The sequence below is a fragment of the Betta splendens genome, chromosome 9 (genome assembly GCF_900634795.4).
Source record: "Betta splendens chromosome 9, fBetSpl5.4, whole genome shotgun sequence".
NCBI classification, from domain to species: Eukaryota; Metazoa; Chordata; class Actinopteri; order Anabantiformes; family Osphronemidae; genus Betta; species Betta splendens.
In genome coordinates, this window is record NC_040889.2 from 11,785,027 (window position 1) to 11,798,230 (window position 13,204).

Below are 13,204 nucleotides of genomic sequence, written 5' to 3' on the forward strand. Positions count from 1 at the left end.
CGCGATTTAAAAAAACCCTCTAAATGATTTTTATCGTAACAGGTAAAGGTCGCTTCTGATTTAGAGAACGATAGGAGGAAACACCTTCGGGATACACGGGCGGGCGTTCACGCGGCGCCGCGCGCTCGTTCGCGTGACGCCCATCACTGACACAACCTGTATGAAGGGTCGGAGGAGCGACAGCAGCAGAGACCCGGCCCTGGACTTGGACCTTGACCTTGACCTGCACACGGACGCGGTGACCTGGCAGCTGGAAGGTAAAGTCAGAATGTTACTGCACCAACGCCTCGACAGCAGCTCTGGGGTCAGTTACTCTGCCCCAGTACTTCCTGGATGATCAAACTGTAGTTTACTGTAACTTGTCCCAGTACTTCACTGTGTACAAGTGTTTACTGCTGGAGGACTTGGAACTGATCTGTAAACTGCTGTAAAACGCGTGTTTGTCCATTATTCAGAATCCAAAGTGTAGATTTGCTGCTGCCTGTGAATGTGACAGACAGAAGTCTCATATGGGGAAATACAGAGTCCTGTTAAAAATAACTTCACTTCCTTTTTGACTGCATATGGTGGTCAGTGTGAGAGCTTTCACATTGGGTTGCTTGACTCTGCGCCGTCGCTCTGTGTGAACGCATGAACTGTTGAATGAGTTGCTCACGTTTTGCTTGTGTTTTGCCCGTCCCAGATGTGGAAGTCGGTCGTGGGCCACAATGTGAGCGTGAAGGTGGCTGCGGAGGGCGACGACTGGGAGACGGACCCGGACTTTGAGGTGTTTGTGGAGAACGCGTGTTGTGTGGGTGCTCCTCACCCGGGCCGTGCGGACTTTAACAGCCGTGCTCCGTTACAGAACGATGTGTCGGAGCAGGAGCAGAGGTGGGGGGCCAAGACCATCGAGGGCTCGGGGCGCAAGGAGCACATCAGGTGAAACGCATTCAGGAAGCGCTCAGTGTTCAGTGCAGGTCGCAGTGGGCGTTGAGTAGCAGCAGGAAGAGGAAGCGAGAGCGCAGGCTGCTGGGTGAGACTGTGTCTCCTAATATGGGTAATACACGAAGACACAGATTTACACCAGCTGACGTGGAAGAACTAAGGTACCGACAGCACCTGCTCTTCTAGCAGCTGTACAGGATCCTTTACCCTCAATCATTAAGTGTGGAATAAGCACTAAATTAGGAATATGGTTGTAATTTCCACATTATTATCGGCAATATGCAACGGATGCTGTGAAGAGCTCGTTTCTGGTCTCCTCCAGCTTCATATCTGCCATGTGCTGCTGTCTTTGACTCTCAATGACCTCCCAGTGTTGCAGAGCTCAGGAACTCGGTGGCGGTGGAGCACGAGCAGGTGAAGCAGAAGGAGCACGTTCCCAAAGCTTCCTACGGGTACGGGGGGAGGTTCGGGGTGGAGAAGGACCGCATGGACAAGGTGAGCGGGCCGCGGTGCTGCGCGGCCGCCGCGCTGCGAGGCCCGTGACTTCATCAGTGCGTCTCCTCTGCGCAGGCGGCTCTGGGTCATGACTACGTGGCGCAGGTTGAGCAGCACTCGTCCCAGAAGGACGCGGCGAAAGGGTTTGGAGGGAAGTTCGGCGTTCAGTCGGACCGCGTTGATCGGGTGAGACTTGGACCTGAGCCCTTGACTCCCTCTGCTTCTCTAGAGTCCAGCTTAGTGATGATGATGCGATGTGTGATCTGCTTCCAGTCGGCTGTGGGCTTCGATTACAAAGAGCAGGTGCAGCAGCACGCGTCTCAGAAAGGTGGGTCTCGCTTCCAGCGCGAGCTCTTCTTCGACCTCTAGCGTTTCTTTAGCGTCCACTTCATTTCAGATTACTCCAAGGGGTTTGGAGGACGGTACGGAGTGGAGAAGGAGAAGGTGGACAAGGCTGCTCTGGGGTACGACTACAAAGGTGAAACCGAGAAGCACCAGTCGCAGAAAGGTGAGTTAACGCTGTGGCACCGGTTCACTGTGACTCTGGGTTCTCGACGTTAACTTTTATTTGCTGTGGGATTTATGTCACCAGATTACGCCAAAGGATTCGGAGGAAAGTACGGCGTGGAGAAGGAGAAGATGGACAAGGCTGCTGTGGGGTACGACTATAGGGTAGAAACAGAGAAGCATCAGTCACAGAAAGGTGGGTTTGACGTGACAGGTGATGCGGCGACAACGTTCTGGTTGTCATTATCATTCACCTTCATCAGATTATGCAAAGGGATTCGGAGGAAAGTACGGGGTGGAGAAGGAGAAGGTGGACAAAGCTGCTCTGGGGTACGACTATAAAGGTGAAACAGAGAAGCATCAGTCGCAGAAAGGTGAGTTAACGCTGTGGCACCGGTTCATTGTGACTCTGGGTTCTTGACGTTGGCTTTTATTTGCTTTGGGATTTATGTCACCAGATTACGCCAAGGGATTCGGAGGAAAGTACGGGGTGGAGAAGGAGAAGGTGGACAAAGCTGCTCTGGGGTACGACTATAAAGGTGAAACAGAGAAACATCAGTCACAAAAAGGTGAGAAACACCGGCATGTGTTTAACCTACAGTAACTCTGGATTCTTATTAACTGACTGATCCTATGTCTGTTTAGATTATGCAGCAGGGTTTGGAGGTCGTTATGGAGTACAGAAGGATCGCATGGATAAGGTGTGGGAGGAAGACGAAGCAAAATGACACGACTTCTTCTTAAAGCTGATCGTTTCATCTAAGTCTAAGAACAGTGTGGTGATGACTAACTGACTCTGTCTTTCTGTAGAGTGCTGCTGACTTCTCAGACATGGACTCTCCATCCTCTGCTTATGAGAAGACCAACCCAGTGGAGGCCTGTAAGTTCATCGAGTGTTGAACTGGTTCAGTTTTAATGAGCGGAAACAGACCAGAGCTCAGCTGGTTTCACTGTCTGCGTCATGCAGCGTGTGCCGGTGCAGGAAAGCTGAAGGCGCGCTTCGAGAGCATGGCCAAGGCGTCCGATGACGAGAAACGGAAGAAGGTTGAAGAAGAGCGAGCGAGGAGACAGGCCAAAGAGGGCCGGGAGCGAGAGGAAGCCAGGCGCCAGCAGCAGGTGACCTGAAGCTACAGTTAAACCAGGGCTCTGCGTGCATGCTAATGATTAGCGTTCTGCTGTTGCCTGTAGGAACAGAGCAGCCGACGGGAGGGACCGCTGCCTGTCCCAGATGTGGAGTCAAAATATAAAATGCCGCCACCAGACGTGTACTACAACATGCCAGAGACACAAGAACCAGAACCGCAGCCAGAGGTTATTGTCTTCACCAACGACTAAATGAAGGAGATCTGATGTACGTTTGAGATGATGCATCTGTAGGTTTTCTGTTATCGTCAGGATGAAGCAGAAGTCCCCCCAGACCTGCCTCCGCGCTCAGGGGACCTATATGACACCGACGCTCCACCGTTACCTCACAGATCAGTAGAGGTGCAGGAGGATGAAGGGGAATATGAGGACATCGCTGAAGCGCCTCCTCTTCCTCACAGATCAGCAGAGGAGGACGAAGGGGACTACGAGGACATCGCTGAAGCTCCTCCTCTTCCTCACAGATCAGCAGAGGAGGACGAAGGGGACTACGAGGACATCGCTGAAGCTCCTCCTCTTCCTCACAGATCAGCAGAGGTGGAGGAGGATGGAGGGGATTATGACGACATCACTGAAGCTCCTCCTCCCCCCCATGTGGAGGCAGGTCAGTGTTTGCGTCAGCTGCAGGTACGAAGCAAACATCTTGACGTATGTAAGTTTTCTCTTCAGGATCATAATTGTTTTCTCAGATGTGGAAAACGACTATGAAGACCTGACAAAGGGCGTGACGGCAAGAGCGATTTATGACTATCAGGGAGGTAGGAAGTCTTCATATCTTATAACATTTCATATGATCTCAAAAACATGCAGGACAAAATCCTCTTTGTTTCATTGCAGAGGCAGACGATGAGATCTCCTTCAACCCAGATGACATCATCACCAACATAGAGATGATTGATGAAGGCTGGTGGAGGGGGCAGTGTAACGGGAGCGTCGGACTGTTCCCAGCCGCTTATGTGCAGCTGCAGGCAAAGTTGGGCTGAAGCATCTTTGCACAATCGTCACTTATTCAACATCCTGGCAATGTTTGGTCAGCACATGAAATATCTGTAGCACGTTTACAAAGCCAATCAAATCTGCACCATCACTGCTTCTGATTTCAATCCTTTCACTGTATAATATCTCATGCAAACAGTAAAGCTTTAAGGGTGTCTTAGTATTAGCAAGGTATTAAATCTGATAATTCAAATCAATCAATAAACTATTCTGAGCATATTTTACCTTTTATTGACAGCGGTCAATGGCAATTTAAACAAACAAAAAATGGATAAGATGTTCCATAAAAACAAGCTTTTTCTGCATCATAACAAACACTCTGCTGCAGAAATGCATCCGTTTCCAGGTGCAAACGATCACATTTGTCTGCATCCAGCAAAGTCTTGTGGTTTCCATTTCACCAGGCAATGCCCTTCTTCTTCTTCTTCCCTTGGCCACTTTTCTTTGCGATGCGCTTGCTTTTTAGTTTCTTTACCTGCCGCTGGTTCATCCACGCAGGGTACTGTCCATGTTCATCCAACAGAGTTTTCTTGTTGCGCTTGATGTCCACATCCATTTTCCCACCTACGACACAAAACGGCAAACACTGACTGAAGCAACTCTGAATTTTTCAAAAGCAAAATTCTCTTTTAAATTCAGACAACTAGAACCAAAGGAGGTGTTCCTAACTGATGTTGTTCTCAAGCAGTTACTCACCATCACCTTCTGCCTCCTGCAATTCCACATCCGTCTGCTTCGTGATCTTCTCAGCCGGGACCACTGTGACGATCTCCGCGTCAGTCATGACAGAATCAACTTTCTTATCCAGACTCAGGGCTTGTTTCAGTCGAGCCAGTTCCTTTGGGGCGTTTTTCTTTCTCTTCTCTGCGCGCATCTTCCGCTTCCACTTACTCCGCAGGCTTTTTGCCATGTTTAATTGGTTCTGAAAATAAAAACACGATGAAACATCAACATGCATAGATTCCATGTACATCCTGTCTAGACAATGTGTGAGTTTACAGGTATTGCTTAAATGAGACTTGGCACTCGGTGGAATCATGAAAGAAGAGATTATTGTGCATATTGTCTTTGCTCGCTGTTTAAAACGGGATGCAAGCTATGAAGCACGTCTAGCCAGGTGTTACGACGTGCTAACACAAACTAAGTCTTCAGAACAATAATTATAACTAGTAAACACACGAATTAGTTTACAAACACACTGACATTTTCATGGCACGGGGTTACATTTCTAAACGAGCATGACATAACGTTAGCTGGTTTAAATGGCGAGCGTGCTAGGTTAGCTGCTAACTAGCAATTAAATCACAACAGCAGAACAGAGCGCAGGAAAATAGGATATTGAAAATAACTACCCGATACGATCACGTGCCAAAGTACGCGTGCGTGTCACTTACGTTAAAAACAAGTACTTTTAATCAGCTGTTTAAACTCTCTCCTTACGCACCGATGCGAACACGTGTTTACAAGTTGAAAGCCCGTGATGACGCGTCTTGAAGGAAGCTGCAATCTGATTGGTTGCGTAGTCACCGTGAAGACGGCGGCGCTTGATTGGCTGAGAGGTGCCGACCCAGGAAGCTTAAGAGAGTTAGAAAGTAAACAATGTGTCGAGATACGGATAATGTAGAAAATAGCGTGTTTGTATAGATTTCAGTTACAAAATCATCTCGTAGTGTTGTAACCAGTTTGTGCCGTCACATTGTCAGGAAGCCATGAGCATCGGCTCCGTGTGCAGCCCTCCGCCCTCCTCCGCCTTATTCCACATGTTCAGCATGTTGGAGTCGGCTGCAGAGCAGATGATGGTGCACAGAGACTTCCAGGCAGCCTTTGACACTTGCGAGCGTGGCTTGGAGAGTCTGAACAACATGGAGCAGGAAGAGAGCAGGTGTAGAAACTGTCACCACGTAATATGACCTTAATCAGACCTTCAAACAGGTGGATTGTTGTTAACGGTGTTTGTGCCCTTTCAGGTGCGCGGAAATTAAAGCAGGTTTCTGCATAGTAGGAATTCAAGCACTGGCTGAACTGAACCAGTGGCCCCGTGTCCTCCCTTGGGTCCTTAAACTATACGAACACCAGGAAAAGATACCTGCTAAGATACTGCAGATGTGGTTAGTAGTAGAGCTCACATATTGAGCAAATGGTTTATCAAACACAGATTATGAAATCTAACTGCAACAACTCTCTCTCTCTCTCTCTCTCTCTCTCTCTCTCTCTCTCTCTCACACACACTCTGGCAGCATAATCCTTTATTCTAAGGTGGGTGAACCTGCTGTGATGCAAGAGGCAGCCAGAGCGTGGCTACACTGCCCGTCCAACAGCAGAGCTTCAGGCTTCAGAACCGTGGCTGAGCTCTACCTGTTGCATGTCCTCGTTCCTCTCGGACACTCGGAGGCAGCTCGGGAGTTTATTGTTGGTGATGCTGGAAGCGGGGTGTTCACGGAGCACCAGAGACAGACCGCTTTGGAGGTGGTGGAAGCAAGAGATCGAGAGAATCGAGAACCTGCCCCGAATCCTGATTCTACACTGGACACTGAGATCTCTGCACGAACCGTTTCCTCACAAGGTCACACATTTCAGTTCATCTTGTTCTCATAACCCATCTATGTCATTTTAGTACAAATAAATGCAGACTTCTGATTATGTTTACGTCTGCAGGTGCTGTAGTCCATAAACTGGAGGCCATGCTCAGGTTTCTATACAGAAGACTCTTGACCAGCTCGTTCCCCCTCAGAAGAGTCTTTCTGCTCTCTGTGCTTCTCTACATGCTGTTTCTTCGAATGGATCCAGGTTGGGTCACATGTTCTGTACATCTTCGTTTCATCATAGGGTTGTTGAAGTACGTTGGTTCTCATGAGGGATTCACTGGTGCATTTCCTTCTGTTTTTCCCTCACAGCTCTCCCATCTTCCTTCATGTGGATTTCCAAGCTTCTGCAGCTGCTGAAACAGATGTGGAGGACTATGTTTGCACCGTACTATCAGACTCCAACTTAGAGCAAGGACAGGCACCACGGGTTTTGACGTGAACCACGTAGCTGCTTTATACAGCTTCATCATTCCTCCTCCAGTAACCCCTGTACATGTAATATTTGATGTTTGGAGAGTGAGAAACCCAGAACTGATGAACTGATTTTATGGCCTGTGAGTCTTTAGAAGCTCCTCAGAAAGTGCAAATGTACTGAATAATGCAATATACTGGACCAAATTTACACTTTCAGACAATAAGTAGCGCAGCAATCAGTGAAGAGGTGGTACGAATTAATTATTAAATACCCAACTACAAATTCTTGTAAGTACATCATGTAGTTATTTAGAATACAGTACAATACTATGTGACGATTATGTAACTAGACAAACTATATAGTCATTTATTATAGATTAGTTTCATAAATTAAGAACCGCAATAAGCCAAAGATTTTTTTTAATTTAAATAATAAATAGGACAAATATGTGTGTTGCCCGAAAGATGAGATTGTCATCATTATTTATTATTAGGTTATTTTGTGACTGCAGTGCAGCACAACCAAAGGTTTAAAAAGAACCGACTAAATGGGTGAAAACCTACGGACCGACTCTAGAGCTCCGCTGCAGGCGCTGGTTTGGTTCTGCGCATTCGAAGCATAAGTTTCGTTTTCCGGAAAGCGACGAAGAGCAACGACATAAAACGAAAGTAAGCGACGACTCGAAGGTGCAGCTGTTGACGTGGGTCGGGATCTGCGCGAACGTCTGTATTCGCTCTGGTCCTGTTCCGTCATGGCCCGGTACCAGAGTGACAGCATGTTGGGAGCGATGTTCAGACTGTTTGACCTGAGGGACTGTCGCTGCGGTAAGATCCTGGATGCTGACGGAACCAGAGAAATTCATTGTTGTTTATTTATTTGATTTATTTTAAGGCTGTTGTTGAAGTTGTGACTTTCATTCTCAAACACCCTTGAAATCTAAATAATCAACGTGTTAATATAAAACCAGTAAAATAGAGTACAACAGCTTCACGGAAGGTCTTAATAACATTTCCAAGGGTAAACTGGTTTTATAAACTAGAGGAAGACCCACATTGAACCTAAACCCCTCAGGAGTGAAATCCTGCTGTCTGCAGACTCTGACCCAGTCTGGCTGCTTTTCTAGCTGCTCCGTCTTTCTTCCAGGGGTGAGGGGTCTCCCCAACGAGCACCTGTCCTGCTGCGTCAACAGCATCCTGCAGACGCTCTCCGCCACCTGGGAGCTCGCAGACCTGCTGGAAAAGTGAGCAAAGGAGCTGGATCCAGCTGGACGGCACCGCCTGACGGTAACGCGCACGCGTCCTAATTCCGAACCTAACGTGGGTCAATAACTGCACCAGGTGGGAGGCGTCCGGCGTGAAAGCGGAGGCCTGGAGCGTCCCGCTGCAGCTGAGCCGAGCGCTGGCAGCCATGAGGAGCGAGCCCCCCCGTCCGGCGCCGCACCGCGACCTCCTCCGCTGCCTGGACCGACACTGCGTCCGGCGTAAGACCCGCACACCCGCACGACACGTACCGGCACCGGCACCGGCTCCACTCACAGCCCCTGTTTTGGCAGTGAACACGCAGCACGACGCGGACGAGGTGTTTGTCGCCATCATGAATTTAATGCAGCAGCAGATGGAGGACAGATCAACGGTCGGTCTGTGATCAGTTCTATCGAACCCGTCACCTGGGAGCGCACCGTCATCGTTTTCCTTTCCTTTCAAGGCCCTTGAAATCCAGAACCTGTACAGGTTGTCTGTGGAGACCCATGTGCAGTGTTTGCAGTGCAGCTCGGTCCAGAGCCAGAGCAGCTACCTGCTCAGTCTGCCTCTGCACATCCAGGAAGACCACAACTCTCTGGTGAAGCCTGTCTCCACTCATAAAGTGTCTTCTGTCAAACCTTGGAGCTCATGTGTGTGTCCCTCTCTCAGGAAGGCTGCCTGAAGTCCTTCTTTGAGCCTCAGGAGCTCGGGGGCATCAACTGCTGCTTCTGTCCAGCATGTGAATCAAAGACTCCATCAAAAAAGGCGAGTCTTGGCTTAAATCCGCCCCATAGCATCCATAACTAGGCTCCATCAGCTCTAACGTGTCCTCCCTCCTCCAGGGCTTCAAACTGCTGTCCCTGCCTCCCATCCTGTGCCTCCATCTCAAGCGCTTCCGAAGCAGCTCCGGTCGCACCCGGAAGCTCGGCTGCACGGTGACCTTCCCGGAAAGCTTGGACCTCCTCGCCGCCGTGCGAGACGCCTTCCCGTCGGACTGCGTCCAGGTGCTCGGACGTCCCGCTCTCACGGCCTCCGACGCGGCGCGCTTTCGCCTCCTAACGCGTGTCTCTGTGCAGGCCGCCTGCCGCTACGCGCTGTACGCCGTGGTGGTGCATTCTGGGAGCGCCCACTTCGGACACTACACGGCGTACGTCCGCGACCGGACGGACCGGCGCTGGTACTACGCCGACGACAGCCACGTGCAGCAGGTCCGTCACGCGGCTTCTCGGCTCGTTCGCGTGCTGCTGTTTTTCCCAAAGCTTATTCGCTGATTCAGGCTTTTCCCTCTGAATTGCAGGCCTCCTGGGAAGACGTGCAGGGAACGTATGGAGACCGGCACAGGTAAAGGAACCGCGCGTTTGTCAATACACTTCACTCCTGCCCATAGAATTCAGCTTCACCTTTTATTTAAAGCATTTGAAGAGTTAAAGGCTCGACCTCTATCCTCCTGCTTGCGGAAGCAGCTTTGGATCTGTAGACAAAGCCTGATTGTTTGATTAAAGACTAAAGGTGAGCCTGTTTTTTCAGACTCTAGGACTCCTGAACGCAGGAAGTCCGTCCTGTCCGCCACGTTGTCTGTTTCCCAACAGCTGGTTGTTAAATCAACACTTTTACTGTTGCTCTTTCTCTTTTTTGTTTTAAACAATGTCTCGTTACTTTTCAGGAGCACGGCCTACATGTTGATGTACAGAAGAGGTTCTGCAGAGGAGCACCGTGAATAAAGTGGATGAAATAATCTGGGAACAAGGTGTAAAATAGGATCAGCGTGGGAGCAGTGTGCACTTTATGCATCTAATCAGTTTGTGGGTGATTTATTGTATATCTATGTGGTGGTGAGGGGTTTTAATGTTTCCTGACTCAGTAGTTCCCCCTGAGCACCACTAGGTGTCGCTGCAGCCTCAGGCTGCTGCTGCTCTCACCTGTCGGACCACACGCACTGTGAACGTGATACTGAGGGTGGGTGGGGGACTGTGGTGCTCCGATATTCACTGTCTGTTTACTTATGATGTCATTTAATATAGGAAGTACTCCACATTAAAAATGAAGTTGTTTTCCATCACTTGAGATGCAAACGATGCCAAAAGCATTACATGGTGTGTGTGTGTGTGTGTGTGTGTGTGTGTGTGTGTGTGTGTGTGTGTGTGTGTGTGTGTGTGTGTGTGTGTGTGTGTGTGTGTGTGTGTGTGTGTGTGTGTGTGTGTGTGTGTGTGTGTGTGTGTGTGTGTGTGTGTGTTTACCCTGATTGGCTTACAGCAATAAAAACTGTCTGTATTCGTCTGTGTTTGTCTTGGACTTGATGCGTCTTGCAGTCCCGTCTGGAAGCTGCTGCTGCTGCGGGCGCCCAGCCGTGGGCTCGGGCACCGTGTGAACCGCCGCAGAGCTCAGACAGGACGGATCACGGCTGCTCGGTGCCACGGCTCCTGCTGAGTCATCTCGGTTTGGGCTCTAGGTCTGCTTCCAGCCGACTCGAGTGTCAGCTGAGTCCTTGTTGTGATCGCACTGTGGACGTCAGCCTCCACATCCTTCCTCCTGAGGGTGTGAGGTCTCCCTCTGCCCGTCCTGTGTGGGGGTGCCCCCACGTGAGCGCACACGTACACGCTCCGTGGCGGATGGCGTCTCCAGGTGTCTGTCAGGATGTGGCAGCAGGGATTCCTCCGGCTCTGCAGAGCGAAGCTTCACGAGCTTTCCTGCTTTTTAGTCATTGTTGATGTGTGTTTACCAGTTACTAGGTGACGGAACTTGGCCTTTTTAAATCGTGCTTCTTTTATTTTGGTGTGCAGGACTTCACCAGCGAGGCAGCGGTCGAGCCGTTCGATCCCCACCAGCATCCGAGCTGCTCCAGTCAGAGCTGATGCTGGTGTGTTCTGCTTGTGTTTCACTCGGGTCGGATCTCACAGCTGCTTGCTGGTTTCAGACAGGAAGTGATTCTGGGGTCCAGCCTGCAGTGGAGTCTGCTTGGGGCTTCGCCTCCTGCATGACTGAAGCTTTTGACCCGCTTGCAGGTTCATGTTGTTGTTACCTCACTGCTCCGTGCTTTGCTCATTGGAATTCTTAGTATGAGCAGTTGTGTCGAGGAGGAAGCCTTATCTTTCCCCAGCGAGTTCATAAAGTTTCCTCTCAGGAGGCACGAGCGCCGCTTCCCGCTCCCTCCATGTGTTGGTTCTGGCCCAGGGTGTAATAAACAGAACATCTGCTGTGTTTTCTAGGAAAGGGGATGTGGAGCAGCGCCCGAACCTGGGCCGGCTTCATGTTCACGGGTGGTTTGTGCTCATTTTGAAGTCTGTTCCCACAGAGCAGATGCCCCCCGGTAGCTGAGGTCTGGCCCCACGCTCCACCCTGGTCTTCTCTCATTACTTCGTCAGCTAGCGCCTTATCTCAGCCTCTTATCTTCAGACCCGGGATCTGAGGAAGATCCGCCGTCCTCTCAGTGGCCCGGCAGCTCCCGTTACAGGTGACATGGTTTTACTGGCTGATCACATCCATAACAAAGACCAGGTTTGACTCTTGTCGTGACTCGCTGGAGGTTTGAAGGAACTCCTACGAATTATCTGACAACACCCTAATAAACCTTATCTCCACTTGGCATCCCTCAAATTGAAACCTCCTCTGTTGCTTTCCTCATCGACAGGAATGAGTGGAATTGCACCTTGAGGCTAACGCTGCCTTGCCTTTGGAGCGCCGGGCCCGTGATAGGCTCACGGCGGCGTGTTCCCTGCTCATCTCAGCTGCGCTTGCCAGTCGCTCCTCCAGTTAATGATTTCGGAGTCTGCCACGAACCCGCGCTCTATCGAGCCGGCCGACTCTGCGGCCGGGGGCCGGGCACCTCCAGGAGCCCGCTCTCCTCGGACCGGCCTCTCCCGTTTCCGCACAAAGACTCTCTAATGCCAGGTAGCCGGCGCTGGCATTCCTGTTGCATTCCAGCGCGGGGAAGTTGCTGGGATCAGGATGAAAAATGCCTCAAACAAAGGCCTACTCTCATTCACAGGGTTTAGGGTTCTGTGGGAAAGTCCAGGCCGGACGGAGGAATGCGGCGCGGGGCCGAGCTCACGGGCTCCATGACACCGGCCCAAAGACGCGCTGACAAGGTGGAGGTGTCCTGACAGCGAGCGCATCCTTCGTCCATCATTGACCCGCGCTTCAGTCGCCGCGGATACGACCCCCCGACGCCGATGCTGCTGCTGAGCCTCTGGGCACTTCCTGTTCTCACACAGCCTCCGTCACCTACAGCGCCACAGGCCGCAGCGCTCGCTAATCACCGCGCAGATCCGCTGCTAAACGCAGACTTCCTGGCGGCTGCTGGAGCCTCGTTCCAGCCATCGCTCGCAGCTTGCTTTGCCTGTAAACAACAACTGTTTACGCGCAGTGGAGCGCCGGTACCTCGGTGCCGCTCAGCGTGGCCGAGCCCGCTCCTGATGATCACGCAGGCGCTCGTTCCCACAGGTGGAGCTCGCGGAGGTCTCGGTCGTGCAGCGCGCGGCCTTAAAACGCGCCGACGCGCGCTTTTCTCATGAGCCGTTATCAGTCTTATTCAAACAAAGCTCATCTGGTGCATGAGATCAACAGTGAGCTATTAATGTTGCTATGTCCCGGTCTGTTCCGCTCCCAAGCGTCTGTGGTGTCTGAGCAAAGGCAAAGCAAATGTTAATGTTTGGTACCGCTTTAAAAGCCTTTGTCCTGCGTCTAGTTAAGCGCCGGGCTGAGAGGCCCGGGTCTCTCATCTGCAGCCTGTTATGGCGGAGCGGAGCGGCCCGATGACATCATGCTGGTCTCGGAGCGGCGGCTGGTAATCGGCCCGCTCTCCTCCTCCAGCGGCGCGGGCCAAGCAGAACACACAAGTGGAGCCAGGCAATTCAAGTCAGATGCACTGGGTTTTTCCAGACTGGCTGGTGGGGCCTCAG

General features: G+C 51.0%; 4 protein-coding genes across 7 annotated transcripts; 3 read left to right on the forward strand and 1 right to left on the reverse strand.

Moving 5' to 3' along the window:
• The first annotated feature begins 81 nt into the window (after positions 1-81).
• Positions 82-4,284, forward strand: hcls1 (hematopoietic cell-specific Lyn substrate 1). Of its 2 annotated transcripts, XM_055511450.1 has the most exons (18): positions 82-257; positions 683-766; positions 845-918; positions 1,296-1,419; positions 1,495-1,605; positions 1,693-1,747; positions 1,817-1,927; positions 2,012-2,122; positions 2,190-2,300; positions 2,385-2,495; positions 2,572-2,627; positions 2,737-2,806; positions 2,894-3,042; positions 3,115-3,237; positions 3,322-3,453; positions 3,517-3,673; positions 3,759-3,827; positions 3,907-4,284. In XM_055511450.1, the coding sequence occupies exons 2-18, from the start codon at positions 683-685 to the stop codon at positions 4,050-4,052; spliced, it is 1,794 nt and encodes a 597-aa protein (XP_055367425.1). In that variant the 5' UTR covers positions 82-257; the 3' UTR covers positions 4,053-4,284. The 2 variants fall into 2 exon arrangements, with proteins under 2 accessions (XP_055367425.1, XP_029019029.1); XM_029163196.3 differs by having other exon boundaries at positions 86-257; positions 3,322-3,673.
• Positions 4,281-5,629, reverse strand: llph (LLP homolog, long-term synaptic facilitation factor). Of its 3 annotated transcripts, none has more exons than XM_029163206.2 (3): positions 5,510-5,629; positions 4,762-4,987; positions 4,281-4,629 (listed from the first exon to the last, which is right to left on the reverse strand). In XM_029163206.2, the coding sequence occupies exons 2-3, from the start codon at positions 4,973-4,975 to the stop codon at positions 4,463-4,465; spliced, it is 381 nt and encodes a 126-aa protein (XP_029019039.1). In that variant the 5' UTR covers positions 4,976-4,987; positions 5,510-5,629; the 3' UTR covers positions 4,281-4,462. The 3 variants fall into 3 exon arrangements, with proteins under 3 accessions (XP_029019039.1, XP_029019037.1, XP_029019038.1); XM_029163204.3 differs by having other exon boundaries at positions 5,460-5,603; XM_029163205.3 differs by having other exon boundaries at positions 5,418-5,543.
• Positions 5,630-5,634: 5 nt separating this feature from the next.
• pex26 (peroxisomal biogenesis factor 26) lies at positions 5,635-7,347 on the forward strand. The gene is made up of 5 exons (XM_029163203.3): positions 5,635-5,947; positions 6,033-6,173; positions 6,303-6,628; positions 6,721-6,852; positions 6,960-7,347. Exons 1-5 carry the CDS (start codon positions 5,775-5,777, stop codon positions 7,055-7,057), a joined length of 870 nt encoding a protein of 289 aa, XP_029019036.1. The 5' UTR covers positions 5,635-5,774; the 3' UTR covers positions 7,058-7,347.
• Positions 7,348-7,571: 224 nt separating this feature from the next.
• usp18 (ubiquitin specific peptidase 18) lies at positions 7,572-10,365 on the forward strand. The gene is made up of 10 exons (XM_029163202.3): positions 7,572-7,889; positions 8,209-8,305; positions 8,403-8,545; positions 8,618-8,697; positions 8,770-8,904; positions 8,976-9,071; positions 9,149-9,310; positions 9,383-9,514; positions 9,604-9,647; positions 9,970-10,365. The coding sequence occupies exons 1-10, from the start codon at positions 7,817-7,819 to the stop codon at positions 10,025-10,027; spliced, it is 1,020 nt and encodes a 339-aa protein (XP_029019035.1). The 5' UTR covers positions 7,572-7,816; the 3' UTR covers positions 10,028-10,365.
• Positions 10,366-13,204: the final 2,839 nt, after the last annotated feature.